Source organism: Pinus tabuliformis, chromosome 8 (assembly GCF_031772625.1).
Source record: "Pinus tabuliformis cultivar Carrire ecotype Pingquan chromosome 8, CPIR1, whole genome shotgun sequence".
In the NCBI taxonomy this organism is placed as follows: Eukaryota; Viridiplantae; Streptophyta; class Pinopsida; order Pinales; family Pinaceae; genus Pinus; species Pinus tabuliformis.
The window spans coordinates 605,773,364-605,791,766 of NC_142294.1; the positions used below are offsets into that span (position 1 = coordinate 605,773,364).

At 40.9% G+C, this 18,403-nt stretch overlaps 1 protein-coding gene across 1 annotated transcript; it reads right to left on the reverse strand.

Annotated features, from left to right (window-relative positions):
* Positions 1–16,454: 16,454 nt before the first annotated feature.
* On the reverse strand, positions 16,455–16,871 carry LOC149236957 (uncharacterized). The gene has a single exon (XM_089369090.1). The coding sequence runs from the start codon at positions 16,869–16,871 to the stop codon at positions 16,455–16,457; it is 417 nt and encodes a 138-aa protein (XP_089225216.1).
* Positions 16,872–18,403: the final 1,532 nt, after the last annotated feature.

Consider the following 18,403-nt stretch of genomic DNA (forward strand, 5'->3'; position numbering starts at 1 on the left):
GCTTAGAAATAATTCTATATTTTCATTATCATATTCTACACACACACACATCACTAAACTCTACACACACACCCCCCCTTAGAATGGGAAGCTGGTCCCGTTATCCCCAGTCGGACCTGCTACACCAAACGGGCACGGAGCCGCCAACCAGGTTCCCGACCGGGTGGGTATCCCCCTTGTTGTTGACCCGATTTTAGGGCCCTCAACATATTTGGTGCTAGAAGGAGGGCACGAACTATGAATGGCACCTAAAGAAATATCTAAATACCATTCTGAGAGTAATACACCCTCATCAACTCCCTCAACTTCTCCAACACGGTTAAATCCGGAATTTGAAGTCGCTCGAGTATCTACCACTGCTACATATTCGAATATATCAGACCAATCTATCATTGAACCCCCTGAAATTCGGACTTTGGTTCGCAAACTCCAGGGATTTTCTATTTTTAACCAGAAGTCTGATAAATCTAAAAGCAGCGTGACTTCGCAGTATAACCCTGCTCATCCCCTTACCAGATCAAAGAGTGAAAAATTTGGCATACAACCAAGTGAACTCCCTCTCCCTACCAGGAAAAGAGAAAGGAAAACACCACCAGAGTCTGACAGTCGGACTCCTTCATCCACTTCGTCCATATCAACTCCCTCACCGCGAAGTCAACCACCCACTCTTTCATTCCAACTCACTCACCCATCTTCTACAAACCTTCCTCTTCAAACATCAAAGATCTTAATATCTTCATCTTCTCAGCATCAGAATTCATCTTCTACACTTCCATTAACTAGCAGCTCAACGATGGCCCAGTCTCCATGGAACAATCCTGGGGCGGTTTTAATGCCTCCTCCCCTGAGCCCTATACCGGCCCATCCTGAGAAATGGCTGCCTAAATTCAATCCGGAAGTAGGCATGCTAGCCGAGGAACATATCAATAATTTCATGCTGTCTGTTAATCTCAACGGAGTCACTAACGAAGACGCTGTTGTCCGGCTGTTCCCTTATATAATGCAAGGAATAGCCGGGTCATGGTACTTTTCGTTACCTTCCGGATCCATCACTAGCTGGGACATTTTTCAAAGTCAGTTCCTCACCAAGTTTGGTGATGACAGATCCACGGCGACATTGATCAGTGACCTATCTAATCTTAAGGCTGAGGCTAGAGAACCCATTAAAGATTTTAACTTACGGTTCAATAAGATCCTCAACAAAATCCCTGCTACCTCACAACCTAGCAAGGAAGTAAGATGTGAATGGTACATCACGGCTTTACCTCCAAACTTGGCTATCTTCGTAGATAGGGCAAACAAGACCACCTTAGTCGACAACTTGACAGAAGCGTTAGCAGTCGAAAAACGCGTGGTAGCCCTAGAAAAGAGATCTGCTATAGAAGAACGCAAATCTAAGAAGATCTCTTTCAAAGAAGACACCAAGAAGAAGCAAACGAAAGATCCTTTCGATTTGGAAGGATTACAAAAAGTATTGAAAACCATGTCAAATGAGATGATTGATATTAAGAAACAAGTAGCAGAGACTTCTTCGAAAAAGCCCTTTAGGACTTTTAAAAGAAATCCTCCCATGGAGGTAAGACCACCTAGTGTTGTCTCAAACATTGAATCTGAAGAAGACGAAGAAGAAGAGAATACCACTGAAGGGCAGACCGACGAGGAAGAGGTCGTAGAACTACAAGGAATGTGGGACTTCATCCTCCCACAAGAAGAGGATCAAGAAGCATTTCCTGTTAGCACGAGAAGCAAAAATCAACTTGATCCTCCCATAACTACCCCAAAACAAAAGGGCGCAAGCCCTGCAACAAAAGAAAAGGTCGCAACAAAAAAGAAAACTGCTAAAGTGACCCAGATTAGCCCAGTCCAATCTGATCAAACGCCTCAATCAAGAACACTAATAGTTTCGAATGAAATGGAATATAACATCATTGATGACATGAAGAAGACTAGGGCTAATATCACTCTGTATGAATTGAGTAAATTGAAACACCAGCAGAAAATAATGATGAAAGAATTACATGCTGTGCCTACTACATCTTTACCTACAGCGGTAGCTGCCCACAATCTGGGAAGGCCTCCAACAAACACGATCAATAAAATTGATCCAAATGACATCGCCTTGATTGGAGGAAGATCAAGATCTCATACTCCTCCTTTTCTTCTCACATATGAAATCTTCAACAAAAACGTGCACAATTGCTTGGTCGATTCTGGTGCTTCAACGAATATTTTACCCAGGTCAATATGTGCTAAATTGAATGTACAACCTCAAAAATCCGCATTACGCATAGTTCAACTTGATCGATCCCAAGTCGAAGTGATTGGTGAACTCAATCAGGTGACCATAAGATTGTCGTCTAACCCGAAAGTGTGTCAGATTATCGACATTCTAGTAGCTGATATCCCTGAGTTCTATGGTTTGATTCTTAGCAGGGATTGGTCAGAAAAACTCCACGGATATTTTTCAACCGATTGGTCGCACATGTGGTTACCATACAATGGTAAACCAAATCAGATAAAGGTTGAACGAGAGTTGCACCAAAAATACATAGTGACAGAACTGGAAGGAGAAAATGAGGCCATAACGTACAATAGCAGCATTGTAGGCAATTACGCAATAGATTCTTTCCTAGGTAATTTCAATGCTCATATTTCACCATACTTAGAGAATTCAGTTGTATCCCAAGTTGAAAATTTCTCACAAACTGATGACTCAAAATGTTTTAGTTTTTTAGATAATTCTGTAAATACATCTTTATTTTGGAAATTATATTTTGACGGATCTAAATCAAATGAGGGAGTAGGAGCAGGATGTGTTTTGATTAACCCAGACGGGAACAAGGTTATGCTCACATGCAGACTTGAGTTCAATTTCACGAACAACACAACGGAGTACGAAACCTTGGTTCAAGGCCTATACAAAGCAATCGGATTGAACGTTAAGTATCTTCAAGTCTTTGGAGATTTGGAGATCGTTGTAAAATAGGTACGTAACACCATACATTGCCTGTCAAGTCATTTAAAGCATTATCAATCATTAGTTCAAGATCTCACTGCACATTTCGTAGCATTCAACATCTCGTCAATTCCAAGAATTCAAAACGCGAGCGCAGACCTGTTAGCTAACGTAGCCTCTAGACTTATCCCTTCTGAAGATTTTAGTCCTGATAGGTTTTCAATAGAATTGATCTTTAAACCATCCATCCCTGACAATATCACCAATTGGAGAGTGTTCAACGACGATCCTGACATCGTAAATTTCCTTACTTCTGAAGGATCCTACTCAAATCAGATAATCGATGAAGACCATCATGATCATCAAATACAACAAAATAGCTCTGACAATGCTATATCGAAATCGGTGGTCAAGCTAGAAGATCTGTATGATTTGAAAAGTCGGTTTAAAAGGTCCGCCAATGCTAAACTTTGCAGTTCTACCCTGAACTATGAATTAGTAAACCTAGGGACCGATCAGAAGCCACAGAACGTTAACCTAGGCCAGGGCCTAGCCCCTGAAGAAAAATCAGCATATATCCGTCTTCTGAGACAATACAAAAACGTTTTTGCCTAGAATTACGATGAGCTAAAGACTTACAACACTTCTATCATTCAACATGTTATCCCTATGATTGACAATGAAAAACCTGTCCAGCAGAAGCTCAGAAAAATACACCCTAACCTAGAAAATCAGATAAAAACTGAGCTTAATAAGTTGTTGAGATCCAGAATAATCTTCCCCGTCAGGCATTCTAAATGGGTATCCAATATGGTGCCCGTTAGGAAAAAAAAACGGAGACATTAGAATCTGTATTGATTTCCAAAATCTCAACAAAGCCTGTCAGAAAGATAACTTTCCCCTCCCACCTATGGAGCAAATTCTACAGGCAGTAGCAGGCTCAAAATTAATGTCATTCCTGGATGGATTCTCAGGATACAATCAAGTACTGGTGCATCCCGATGATTAGTTAAAGACTACGTTCCGAACCAAATGGGGCACTTATGCATATCGGAAGATGCCATTTGGTCTGATCAATGCCGGAGCTACCTTTCACAGAGCCATGGACATCGCGTTTAAAGGGTTAGTCAATAAATCAGTAGTGATTTACCTGGATGATATAACAGTGTACTCCAAAAATCGAAACAACCACCTCAAAGATTTGAAGCAAATCTTTCAAAGATGCTTGAGGTATGGGATTTCGCTCAACCCAAAGAAATCTTTCTTTGCGTTAAGCGAAGGGAAATTGCTTGGATTCATAGTGTCGAAATCCGGTATTCACGTAGAACCTGACAGAATCAAGGAAATTTCCGAAATATCCATACCTCATAACAAGAAAGCCATGCAATCCTTCCTTGGACAGATCAATTTTGTCAAAAGATTTGTCCCGGATTTTTCACGTATTATTTCTCCCTTACAAAATATGATAAAAAAGAATTCAACTTTCAAATGGGGTCTAGATGAGCACGAAGCATTTAACTTAATCAAACAAGCTATCATCAATGCTCCATCTTTGGCCACCCCAAATTTTTCAGAATCTTTCATCTTATACACTTTTGCCTCAGAGAAATCCTATGACGCGATTTTGACCCAAGCAAATCAAGAGAAAGCGGAAGCTCCAATTGCATTCTTTAGCTCGAACTTACAAGGTGCTGAAATTAATTACTCAGACGTAGAGAAACAAGCATATGCTGTTTTCAAAGCAATCAAATATTTCAGACCTTTCTTGCTTAAAGCCCACACCAAAGTCGTAGTGCCGTTTCCAACGGTAAGGAACCTTTTGGTGCAGAAAGACGTGGGTGAGAAGAGAGCTAATTGGATTACCGCTTTACAAGAATATGATCTTGAGATCAAACCAGCAAACATCGTAAGAGGTCAAGGCTTCTGCAAGATGTTAGCCGAAGCATCGCAAATCCCAGAGAACTCATCTGAAGAGGTACAAGCATATGAGGCAAGCCTAAACGATGCAGAATCATTATATGCTGACACCATTTATTTTCTTAAGAACGGGTATGCTCCATCACATCTGGATCATACCAAGAAAAGAGCTCTGAGATTAAAAGCTAAACAATACCAGCTCATAAATGATGTCCTGTTTAAGAAGAATTACGATTCTGTACTCCTTAGGTGTCTTGAGAAAACTGAAGCCGAAAAGGTTTTGCAGGAACTTCACGATGGACCAGCAGGTGGACACTATGCCGGAGATGCGACTGCACACAAAATCTTGCGTGCAGGATATTATTGGCCCACGCTGTTCAAAGACTCATACAATCACGTAAGGAAATGCCAAGTCTGCCAGACTGCTGCAGGAAAACAAAGGAAACCATCCATGCCGCTACAACCGGTCAACATCGACCAACCATTAAGTCAATGGGGCTTGGAAATAATAGGTGAGATCGTTCCTCACTCTTCTAAGCAGCATAAGTATATCCTTACGACAACTGATTATTTTACCAAATGGGTAGAAGCAGTTCCTCTCAAGACAGTTCATTCTGAAAACATTATTGAGTTCATATACTAATTTATCATAAATAGGTTTGGATTGCCAACAGCCTTAATGTTTGATAACGCTTCATATTTTTTTGGAAATGCTATGACTGAGTTTGCGCTTAAAAGAGGGTTCAAACTGAAATATTCTGCCAACTATTATCCGCAAGGTAATGGATTGGCTGAATCAATGAACAAGAACCTAATCAGAATTATCAAAAGAACAGTTGACCAAAACCAAAGGAATTGGCACAAAGCGCTGGTAAATACTTTATGGGCTGATAGAATCACAAAGAAAGCTTCAATCGGCACTTCTCCCTTTAATTTAGTTTATGGGAGGGAAGTGGTTCTTCCGACTCACTTAATCATTCCCTCTTTGTCTTTAGTGCAATACATCGATGAAGTACCTACTTCCTCATTACAATTAAGACAAATGGAAATAATCAAACTAGAAGAACAACGAGAACAAGCTAGGAAAACCCATGCACATCACCAAGCGCTAATAAAATCTTCTTTTGACTCAAGCATCATAACCAGAAAAAACTTTCAGATGGGTGATTTAGTTTTGAAATGGGATAAGGCTCATGAAGAAAAGGGAAAACATACGAAATTTCAGAAGCTGTGGCTTGGCCCTTTTCAGATTGTGGAAGTCGTAGGCCCATCTACATTCGTATTGCAGGATCTGGCAGGAAGGAGAGATTCTTTACCTGTCAATGGACTGATTCTTAAATTATATTTTCCATAGAAGAGAAATCTTCTAATTTTTGTAGGATAGATTTAGTTTTTAGTTTTTATTTTTGTTTTGCTTTTCTCTTTTGAATAAAACCCGTTGTAGATGATCATTTAAAAAGGATTCATGAAAGAGCACGCCAATTCTCTATCAGATTTTGATTTCGCTTGTACAAATAGCAAAATTTTTGAAAAATCTGAATTTTATTATTGACAAATAGAGTTAACTTCACTTTGATTACGATACTCGTTTCAACCTCTAAAAAACTTTGACAAAAGCAACCTCTGGTAAAAGAATTGTTTTGTATCAGCACCATGAAGGGTATCATCAATAATAAAATAAGCATTCTCTGCAAAGCTGTTGTTTTCAAAAACTCTATTATTGTCGTCCAGAGCTTTCTTAAGGAAAAACAATGACTTCCTCCCTGCAAAAAGGAAACTACAGCATCCAGAGAAACAATCCAAGCAAAACACTATATCTCAAAGAATAAGAGGTCTCATCACGAGCCGGCTTATCATGATCACAGATATTATAACTTGCTGACTTTGCCAATACTGTCTATCAAAACAGGGCAACGACTTAAGATTGTTGCAATCCAAAGACAAGAGGTCTCATCACGAGCCGGCTTGTTCAGCACAAGTGTAAATCAGGTGAATGACTGTGTCATAATTTGGCCACCAAACCAAGACATTGTTCTTTAGAGAATTAAAAAAGGAAAAGTGTGTTAAAAAGGATTTTTCTCTGGAATGTTGCGAGTAACCTCAAAGCAGGAAAAAGGATCATTGCTGGATAATATGGTAACCCTGTCGAGGCTATGGACACTTGCAGGCAGCAGAGGCTTTACCTACGACAAATGAGCATACTTTTAAGCCAGTACGCAGAGAAGACCTTATTTTATCTTTTATCAAGACCAAGTAATGTCTGATGCAAGTGCAAGAAGAAACCTGAGGAAGCAAGAAATTGAGATATAAAACAGGTTGAGACAAAATATCGTCGACAAGGTGAGGGGTAATCTACTCTATCTGTCCATAACAAAATTTAGACATATAAAAATTTTTGCTGTTTCGGAAGTGAACGGTCAATAGAAATGCAGAGATAACTGGTTCTTCACAGTGAATCGCCATTGTTGTGGTCACCAACAACCCCCCTCTTTGTTTGATATTAGTAATAACATCAAGCAAAGGGGGACCCTTAGCCAAAAATCCAAAAAATATTTTTGTTTGAAAAAAAAAAATCTTTTGTATCAACCCCCTAAGAGCTATATCGCGTCGCAATGGAAAAAAGAGCGCTTGCCCAAAGCGCACAAACACACTGAAAACGAGCGACGCGAGAACCCATCGCATCGCGAGCATCAAAAGCGCTTGAAAAGGGAAAACCTGAAGAAACGCCGACGGCCGATATGCGACGTCGCACGTCGCAATGTCGCATGAGCAGCACGAAGTGACAAAGCGAAAACCTTGCGATCGTGCGATATTGCGATATGCGATCTGCGACCATGCAAAGCTGCGATCTGCGACCTATGGTTTGCGACGAATGAGACTGTCAATGGCTGCAACGCCACCTATTTACATCGCAATTTTCAAGACTGCGATGCAAATCGCAGAAATCATTCATCGCAGGCATTCCTCAGCATGATCTGTGAGCCCAAAATTAGGCGCGCACCTTACGGGAAATTAATGACCGCATGCTTGAGTATCCAGAAATGATTGCATCGCATTTATCGAAGAGTCAAGTCATGATGAATGTCAGAATTACGCATTCATTAGAATTTAATGCTTTCATGTCAATCTTTTCGTCATTTCCCTTCTTCTTTGCGTAAACTGCAAGACATGCTACTGATATAAATCTATATGCAGGAAACATCTAAGGGAAGAGCGCCAATTAGACAACAGAGAGAAGATGCCTCCGCAATTGGATGCCGCATGCAGCAGAACCGCGGATTCCAGAATATCGCCCAACAGGCACTGATGAAAACAGACTGTCCAAGACTCAGAGTCAAAGGCGCACAAAAGCAGCGTGTTTACAAAAAATCCTGAAGCTCAGACTTGGTAAAGTAGAGAAAGAAGCGCAAGAGAAGGAAGACACTCCAGAAAAGCCTGGAACAAAGAACGGAAACAATTCTCGAAACAGGGGATTGTCCATACAACGCGACTTCTAACTCATTGAGTCATTCGCACGACCGGAAACCGAAATAGCAACAGCAAAATCAGTTCGAGAAGAAATTGGGTTGTGCTAAGTGTGCGCATAGCGAATACACCCAGCCAGAGAAAGGTTTTCGAAAATATCTTCTAGCCTGTTAGAAAGAGGTGCCAGCTCTTGTTATTTCTAATTTTCAAGCTCGAACAAAAGGAAAGAACAACCAGCCGACTCTTTCAGGGCGAACAGCGCATTTCTTACAGCACTAAAGAACAGATACAGAAACGGTTAGAAATTAGATTTGATTTTTAGAAATAAATTTGCTTTTAGTAAAAGGGCGGTCATTTGAAGTTGTTCCCTCAATTTGTGTAATTAAAATTAGCCGGTTAGTATTATTTAACCCTTCTCGTTGCATTGGAGAAGGGTCCGGAAATTTGTCAAAAAACTTGTCCTCAGAACATGCACTTTTGCACCCTCGGAGGGGGTTTTTGATGAATGGACGGATCAAGATTTATTTATGTTTGCATTTTAGTACCTGCTACTGATGTTGCAGTTCTGTACTCTTAGTAGGCATTAGAAGTAAGTAGAAATAGATCATTATTGCTTCAGGTCTGTGAGTATAAAGTCAGTCATAAATGGTACTTTTATCTCTTGACGAGTTTCTGCTTGCATTCTTAGAGTAATATACAGCTGATGTTGTCTATAGTTTAACGTATGAATGAGTGGACTACCATTTGGCACTTTTGTACGGTGGAGTCATTGATTTGTGCTTAATACATGAATAACCGATTATGCGATATGCTGTTCACAATCGTTCTGCTTAACTTTTTATGCAGGATGGTTCATCTTAATTGATTTATATTCTCATAATAGATGAATAATCTTCATTACCAGTTATTGTGTGAAACCTTTCTAGATCGCATAATGGAAAAAGTTCTATCCCGGGTTAGCGTAGATTATATGTGTTATTCTTTATAGATTAAAGTAGTATAAAATTCACTCTCAGAGTTCAGAACTAGATTAGCTTAGAAATAATTCTATATTTTCATTATCATATTCTACACACACACACATCACTAAACTCTACACACACACCCCCTTAGAACGGGAAGCTGGTCCCATTATCCCCAGTCGGACCCGCTACACCAAACGGGCACGGAGCCGCCAACCAGGTTCCCGACCGGGTGGGTATCCCCCTTGTTGTTGACCCGATTTCAGGGCCCTCAACACGATGGAAACAATACTATTATTTTTGTATGGGTTTTAAGCAGAAAGGGTCTGAAATGTTTTATCGCTTTAAAAACAACATAAGCTTGTTTCTCGACTTCTGAGTAATTTAATTTAGCCCCTTGTAGATTTGAACTGAAAAAGGCAATTGGGGCTTCTGCCTTGTCTTGATTTTCTTGAGTGAGTATCGCGGCATATGATTTATCAGAGGCAAATGTATACAAAATGAAAGGATCGGAAAAATTTGGAGTCGCTAAAGATGGAGCGTTTACAATTGCTTATTTAATCAGATTGAATGCTTCATATTTGTCTTGGCCCCATTTGAAGATTGAATTCTTTTTAATCATTGCTTATAAGGGAGATATGATTCTTGAAAAGTCAGGAACAAATCTCTTTACAAAATTAATCTGGCCAAGGAAAGATTGCATAGCTTTCTTGTTGTGAGGCAACGGTATTCCAAAAATCTCCTTGATTCTGTCGGGATCAATATGAATTCCAGATTTTGACACTATAAATCCAAGAAGTTTTCCTTCACTTAATGCACAAAAGGAATTCTTTGGGTTAAGTGAAATTCCATACCTTTTGCAACATTAGAAGATCTGTTTTAAGTCTCTGAGATGATTACCTCGTTTGGAATACACAGTTATATCATCCAAGTAGATTACTACCGATTTGTTTACTAATCCCTTAAATGCGATATCCATGGCCCTTTGAAATGTGGCGCTAGCATTGATCAGACCGAAAGGCATCTTTTGATACGCATAAGTACCCCATTTGGTTCTAAGTGTGGTCTTTAATTGATCATCGGGATGGACCAAAACTTGGTTGTAGCTAGAGAAACCATCCAAAAAGGACATTAATTTTGATCTTGCAACTGCCTGTAATATTTGCTCCATGGGAGGCAGAGGAAAAGTATCTTTTTGACAGTCTTTGTTAAGATTTTGAAAGTCAATGCAAATTCTAATATCTCCGTTTTTCTTTCTAACGGGAACCATATTGGAAACCCATTTAGAATGTCAAACAGGAAAAATGATTTTGGCTTTCAATAATTTATTAAGCTCAGACTTAATCTAATTTTCCAGATTAGGATGGATCTTTCTCAGCTTTTGCTGGACAGGTTTTTCATCGTTTATCATTGGGATAGTATGTTGGATGATAGAAGTGTTGTAAGTCTTAAGTTCATCATAGTTACAGGCAAAGACACTTTTGTATTGTTTCAAGAGATAAACATACGCTAGTTTTTCTTCAGGACTTAGGCCAAGACCTAGATTGATATTCTGCGGCTTGGTATAAGTTCCTAGATTTACTAATTCATAGTTTAGAGTTGAACTTTGAAGTTTTGAATTGGTAGATCCTTTGAATTGATCTTTCAGATCATATAGGTCTTCCAATTTGACTACTAATTTTGGCATAGCATTATTAGTGCTATCTTATTGCAATTGTTTGTCATGTTGGTCCTCATCAATTATCTGAACAGTGTAAGATCCCTCTGATGTGAGGAAGCTTACAATATCATGATCATCGTTGAAAATTCTCCAATTGGTAATGTTATCAAGAATTGAAGGTCTAAAGATTAATTCGATTGAAAATCTATCAGGGCTATAGTCTTCTGAGGGAATGAGCTTGGAAGCTACGTTTGCCAAGAGATCAGCACTAGCATTCTGGAGTATGGGAATTGATGAAATATTGAATGCTATAAAATGTTCAGTCAGATCTTGTACTAAAGATTGATAATGCTTTAAATGACTTGATAGACAATGTATAGTATTGCATACTTGTCTGATTACAATTTCAGAATCTCCGAAGACTTGTAGATATTTGATATCTAATCCGATTACTTTGTATAATCCTTAGACTAAAGCCTCGTACTCTGCAGTATTATTGGTGCAATCGAACTCGAGTCTACATGTTAGCATAGATTTGTTTCCCTCTGGACTGATTAATACGCATCCTGCTCCTGCTCCTTTGTTAGACTTTGAACCGTAAAAAAATAACTTCCAAAATAAATATTTATTTAGAGGACTATCTATCAAATTAATACATTTAGAACTATCTATTTGAGAAAAATTTTCTACTTGAGATAAAACAGAATGTTCTAAGTAAGGCGAAGTATGAGCATTAAAATTTCCTAAGAAAGAGTCAACAGAATAGTTGCCAATTATATTGTTTTCTTTTCTAAGTAAAGGCTAATTCTATTAATAAAAGGTAAAAATATTGTTACAAGGAGGTCAAGACCTTAGAGGAAGCCGAAACTGTCCATTAGTACAGACAAACTGTCCCAGGGTTGGGAAAACCAGATACAAAAAAGCCCAGAAGCCATACAGAGAGAGTTGGCCATGATGGTAAACCACAGAAAAGGTCAAAGAAGAGTTGTAACCATACTTTCTATACTGCCCAGATAACCATAAGCAAAACTGCAAAACCAAAGACCTGATAAACTTGCAGAACCAAAGACCTGATACAAAAGACATTAACAAAAGCCGTATTGACATAGCACATTGGACTGAAGAGCAAAGAGAGAAACTGCGAAATCAGACATGGCCCAGGAGGCATCAAGCAACTGTTTTAGGGTCCTGAGCTTCCTCCTCCACCGGGCATGGATTGCCCATCCACGAGTCATCAACATTGTCCTCAGCATCTATACTGCTGCCACCTGGAAGAGCTGCCAAACGCCGAATGCCACCGGAACCACTCGCTAGGTGAACAGAGGCCAAGACTTCCTGGAGGTTGCCGTCTGGTGGCTTGAAGACATCAGGGACACTTCCCTCAGCCTGCAAATCACCACAATTGAACACAATGCCAATGTCTTCCCCCTGGTGCTCGCTATCATCCTGAGACTGCGTTGTCGAGGTATGCACAGAGACACTAGGCCGAGCTTCTTCCTCCGCCAAAATTACAGTGATGCTGGCCGAGAGAACAGGTCTATTGAGGTGACTTTGGAATTTGAAATGGGTGGTTTGGAAAGAGTTGTGCAGGAAAGGCTTGCCATTGTTTGAGGGAGGGGAAGCCGAAGCCAGAGGAATAACAGTCGGGGGAGCAGGCTAAGAGCGCCCACGGCCTCCATGACTACCCCCTCGGTGACAACAACCACGACGACACACCATTGTCAAGGTGGTAAGGAAACTTGAAGGAGATGAAGAGCAGGGCGAAACAAAGTAGGTGCCAAGGTAAGGGAGTCGATTAAGAGTCATAAACCAGACATTCAACGAGGCTTTCAGAGCACTACAGGGATGCAGGGTCTGAGGCAAGCTAATGAAGGGAGGCCTGAGGGAAATGATAGCAGAGAGAGTCGACGAAGCCATAAATAAAATTTCAGGCGAAGTGTCTCGAATGAAAGGCACATTAAATTCTGAATTCCAAATGATCTGCTGGTACCCATTATGAGCCTACTTCATCCGCGGGAGAGTTTGGGAGATTGTACGAACCTGCCACCTGCAGGACCAGATGCCGGTGCTAATACTCTCTTCATTAATATAGCGTTAATGCACCCGCATCCGGGTGTGTTTCTTCTACCTGGTGCATATCATTCTTCACAATAATGTGGTAATTCATTAGTTGGGAGGGCGAGGCAATGCTGGAGAGTGATCCTATATGAAGTTCCAGCCCACATTCCACTCCAAGATTTGCAAGAAAGTCTGCCACTTTATTTCCTTCTCGACGGGTATGCTTAATGGAAATGGCCGTGTGTCGAGAAAGCCAAATATCAATGAGCTCAAGCCTTTTTTCCATTCTCCAGCTGTTTCTTACCTTGTGTGAGGGAGTGCCTTGCATGATTTTGGAAACCATATTTATAATGATTTGTGAATCCCCTTCTATGATAAGCGGAAAGAATCCTCTGTCTTGAGCTAAGATAAAACCTTGCCATAAGCCTTCCAATTCCGCTGAGTTGTTGGTGTCCCAAACTTTTGAACCAAGAAAAGGTAGAAGAGGAGTCCCCTGATGGTCTCTGAAGATCCCTCCAAAGCCCGAACTTCTTGGATTGCCTTTTGAGGCTCCATCAAAGTTTAGCTGTATCATGTTATTGGGAGGAGGGATCCACTTTGTGGGCAGACGGCCTATCGAAGGTGGATTTCCTTTGGAGATAAGCTCTTGACTCAATTGAATATTCCAATTTGCCTAGATGGATTGTTCTTGCGGAAGAGAAGGAATATCTTCCTGGGACCAAGAAAGGATGGAGAGGGATTCTTTGATATTTTGGTAGATGATGGTCTAGAGATTTTCCGCAGGCATGGATTGATCCTTGAATATCCGACGATTCCTTTTCTTCCAAATGTTCCACATCAAGAATCCAGGAATAATCTTCCACAGTGTGTTTAGAAGTTTGCTTTGATATGGTGTTTGGTTCCAATTGCGAACTGTAGCTATGATATCCCCATGCACTCTGCCCTCTTTTTGGCAGCGAAAGCTAACTTTTTCCCATAGCTTGCGCGCAGTATGACAGGATTGCATAAGATGTTTCATGGATTCCTCTTCTTGCTTGCAGTTGGGGCATATGTAAGGTCCATGATAATTCCTTTTTGTGAGATTATCCCATGTGAGGATCTTATTTTGACATAGGAGCCGGAGAAAGGTAGAAACTTTCGGCCAGTTGGAGGGGTCCCAGACTTTGCTCCATAGTACATCTTTGACCATATGCTCCTTGATGATTATATTGTAAGCTTCCTTTGTGATGAAAGTGCCTTTTTCTTCATATCCCCATCTAAGAATATCCATTTCCTCCGAAAAAAGTATTTTCCTTTTCAGTAATTCTCATGTAAGAGATTGTTGAGCCTGTTCTGTGCCATGCCTTAGGATCTGATCTGCTTCAATCCATCATCTATAATCCTGTATGGAGGAGGGATTCCAAAAGTGTCTGACCTTGTCAAACTCATGCAAATCCTGCTCCGGTAGCTGCAGGTGAGAAAGAAGGTTCTTGAGCTTTGGCAGCTGCTGCCAGGAGTCCTCCCAGAACCTAGCTGTGTTGCCATTCTTGACTTCCCAAAAACTGTGCTGTTGAATTAGGTTCCTGTGCTGTTTGGCCGAATTCCATATCAATGATCCCATGCTAACTTCTGACATTTGTATTCGTTCTTCAATTGGGCAGTTGCTTGCGTATTTGGTGGTCCATAGAGAAGCCCAGGGAGTGAAGGGCGCAGAGAGCCATCTCCACCAAATTTTGGCTCCCATGACTTCATTACTGTGAGACGGATCCCTCAAATTAATGCCACCAGCGCATTTCGGAAGGCAGAATTTATCCCATTTGACAAGAGCCCATTTACGGGTGGGTCCAGAACTTCCCCATAAGAAGTAATGCTGGAGCTTCTTGATTTCCTTAAGAGCCCATTTGGGAGCAGCCAAGATAGAAAAGAGGTAGAGCGGCATGGAGTGAAGAACAACTTTTATGAGGACTTTCTAGGAGGAATGCTTAAGTGCCAAGGCTGTTAGAGGCGCTCCTAAATATTTGGAGGGGAGAACAGCAATGGTGAAACCAAGAATACGTGCTATGGCTGCTTGGGTAATGACAGGAGTGTTAAAAAAGAAGATTTGAGACTTGACTTTATTGACATTGGCTCCAGAGGCTTCTGAGAAATCCGACAGAAGAGCTTTGAGTTGACGGGCTTCCTGAACAGATGGATGGCCAAAAAGCATGTTGTCATCAACAAACTGTTGGTGAGAAAAAGTAGGGGAGTTGTGAAAGGATAAGCCTTTGAGGAGCTGAGACTGCTGGGCTGTTTTGATGCTGCGACCCAATCCCTCTGCCATGATGACAAAGAGGAAGGGAGAAAGGGGATCTCCCTGCCTAATTCCCCTAGAGGGATGAAAGGTGGGCGAGGGTATACCATTGATTAGCACAGAAAAGAAAGATGAAGATAACAGACTCATAACCCACCTTACCCAAGGAGGAGCAAAACCAAAAGTTGTTAGAATTTTCCGTATGTAAATCCAACTTAAGCTATCAAAAGCCTTGGATAAGTCTATTTTGAGCAGCATACCTGGTTTCTTGGATTGCTTCAGCGAATGGATTATTTCATGAGTTAGGATAATTCCATCCATTATCTGCCTGCCTTCTACATAACCAGATTGCTCAGGTGAGATGATGAGAGGAAGCAGTAATTTCAGTCTGGAAGCAATAATTTTGGAAACAATTTTATAAATTATATTGCATAAAGCGATAGGCCTATACTTATCAGGAGTGCTGGGCTCCGCCTCCTTGGGAATCAACGCAATGAAAGTGGCATTTAAACCAGGGAACATCCATCTTAATGTACACGATTCCTCCACCACTTTCCAAACCTCCAATTTGATCAGGTCCCAGAAGTTGTGGAAAAAATTGGAGGTAAATCCATCCGGACCCGACGCTTTACCAGCTTTCAATTGACGCACTACCTCTTCAACCTCCTGAAGGTCTACAGGTCTGAGAAGGAGTTGATTATGCTCCTCTGAGATTAATTTGGGAATGTTCCTCAGAATTTTATCAATAGCTGGCATTCTGTCTATATTTGGCTCTTGATGTGCTTGCTTGAAATAATTGAGGAATTCACTTTCAATGCCTTCATGAGTTTCAATCTTTGCTCCCTGCTCATTTTGAATGTGGGATATGTTATTATTCATTCTGCGCTGAACAGTAGTTCTGTGAAAAAATTTTGTGTTTTTTTCTCCGTCCTTCAGCCATTTTATTCTTGATTTCTGTCTCCATAGGGTTTCTTCCTGTTTTTCTCTTTCTAAAATTTGTGATTCAAGAATTTGTTCCTGTTTTGACAGGTCCTCAGATCGCCCTTCGATTATGATCCTCTGCTGCAAATTCTTCATGTCTTGATTGAGGGCATTTTGAGCCTGGAAGATGTTACCAAAAGAAGTATGGTTCCAATGTTTGATTTTTCCTTTGAGGTGCTTGAGCTTCTACTGAAATTGAAACATCTTGGAACCACTAGGAGGAGAAAAGTTTCTCCATTCTGAATTGACTAGGTTATTAAAGTCCGGATGAGACATCCAGAAGGCTTCAAAACGAAAAGGCCATCGAATGTTGTGTCCAGGGCGATTCCATTGAAGGGAAATAGGCCAGTGATCGGAACCTGATATCGGCAAGATAGAAGCAATAAATTCTCCACCCAAATGAATTGCATTGTCTGATAAAAGGAATCTGTCCAGGCGAGAAGCAATCTGATGCGACCCTTCTCTTTTGTTATTCCATGTAAACAAACCGTTGTTGGAGGGGATATCAATAAGCCAGTTGTTCTGAATAAAGTCTTTTAGGTGATTCCCATCTCTGTTTCCTCTGTTCCTACCTCCCTTCTTTTCTTCCAGCCTTGTAATCATGTTGAAGTCGCCTCCAGGGGAGAAGCAACTTGTTGCGACTCTTCTCTTTTGTTATTCCATGTAAACAAACCATTGTTGGAGGGGATATCAATAAGCCAGTTGTTCTGAATAAAGTCTTTTAGGTGATTCCCATCTCTGTTTCCTCTGTTCCTACCTCCCTTATTTTCTTCCAGCCTTGCAATCATGTTGAAGTCGCCTCCATAAATGTTTGTTCCATTTATGTGAAAGATTGCTTGGATGAAGTTCTTATTTGCATGTATATTGTTGAGCAGAATAGTGTGCGTGTCCCATAGAATTGCAAGGCTGCCAGACGCCCCATGAGCATCTACAGCTGTTACCAGACCACCTGGCCAGGCTTTCGCTGCAATTTTTTCCAAAGCTGTTGAGTTGCATTTAGTTTCTTGCAAGAATAGAATTTGAGGTTTTTCTTGCATGATCATGTTTTTGAGTAATCTACCTTTCCTTGGGCTGTTGAGCCCTCTGATGTTCCAAGAAATCAACTTCATTGGGAAGTATTGGGGTTGATGTTGAAGTACTTAGTTAGCTTGGAGTATCTGCCTGACTCCACTAACATTTCTCCTATTCTGATAGTTCGTTGGAGATCGGTTTTCCTCCCATGCTTTTTGTTGTCTTTGGCAATAAACTTTCCATCCCAAGGACTCCCAATCTGAACACCAAGAGAGTGATGCTTTTGAGCCCGCGATAGGACCTCCACCAGGTTGTCTACTTGCCGATCTGGGATTTTGTCAAAGTTCTTTGTTTTACATGCCTGCTCTAGGCCTAGGATATCAAGTTCTCCAATGTCTATGCTCTCAGGTTCTTCCTCCATGTATTGGGATTCTTGTAGCTCTTCAGTTGTTTCTGCTGCTGTTCTGGGGCCAAGTGTTATGTTATCGACCTCCATTCCTTGATAGTTCCAAGCTGGGGTTTTGATCTGGGTATGGGAGAGAGTTTTATTGATCAGCGGATCTTCTAGGAGCGATAAGGGGTTTTTTTGCGCTTCCTGTTTATCATTGTTGGTTTCCTTCTCAGGAGGAGAGGGACTTTCAGAATCAGGATCATCAGCTCTTGCCAAAGCTGCAAAGCTGTTACTGGTTGAAGGTTTGGAAGAGCTAGCTAGATGCATCTTGGGGTTAGTTGCCGATTTCTTGTGGTTTCTTCTACGGCTAACCACTTTGGTGAATCCATCAGGAGCAGGCTTGTCCGAGGACGTCTGGGAGGAGGGTTTTTGATTTAGAGGACAGTCCCTAAATAAGTGGCCCAGATCATGACATTTTCTACACTGAAACGGTACATGCTCATAATCGATCAGCTGAACCCATTCAATATCATCATGAAATAAACTTACCGCATCCGGTAGGGTCTGATTGAGGTGCATGTAGACGCAGATCCGTGCATATGAGGTGTATCTGCTGATCTTTGTTTCCTCTGCTACTTTGATAAATTCACCCAGTGTGTTTCCGATTTCTTGTAAGGAGTCTTCCTCCCAATATTCCACAGGAAGCAAGTAAAGCCTTATCCAGACCGGAGCC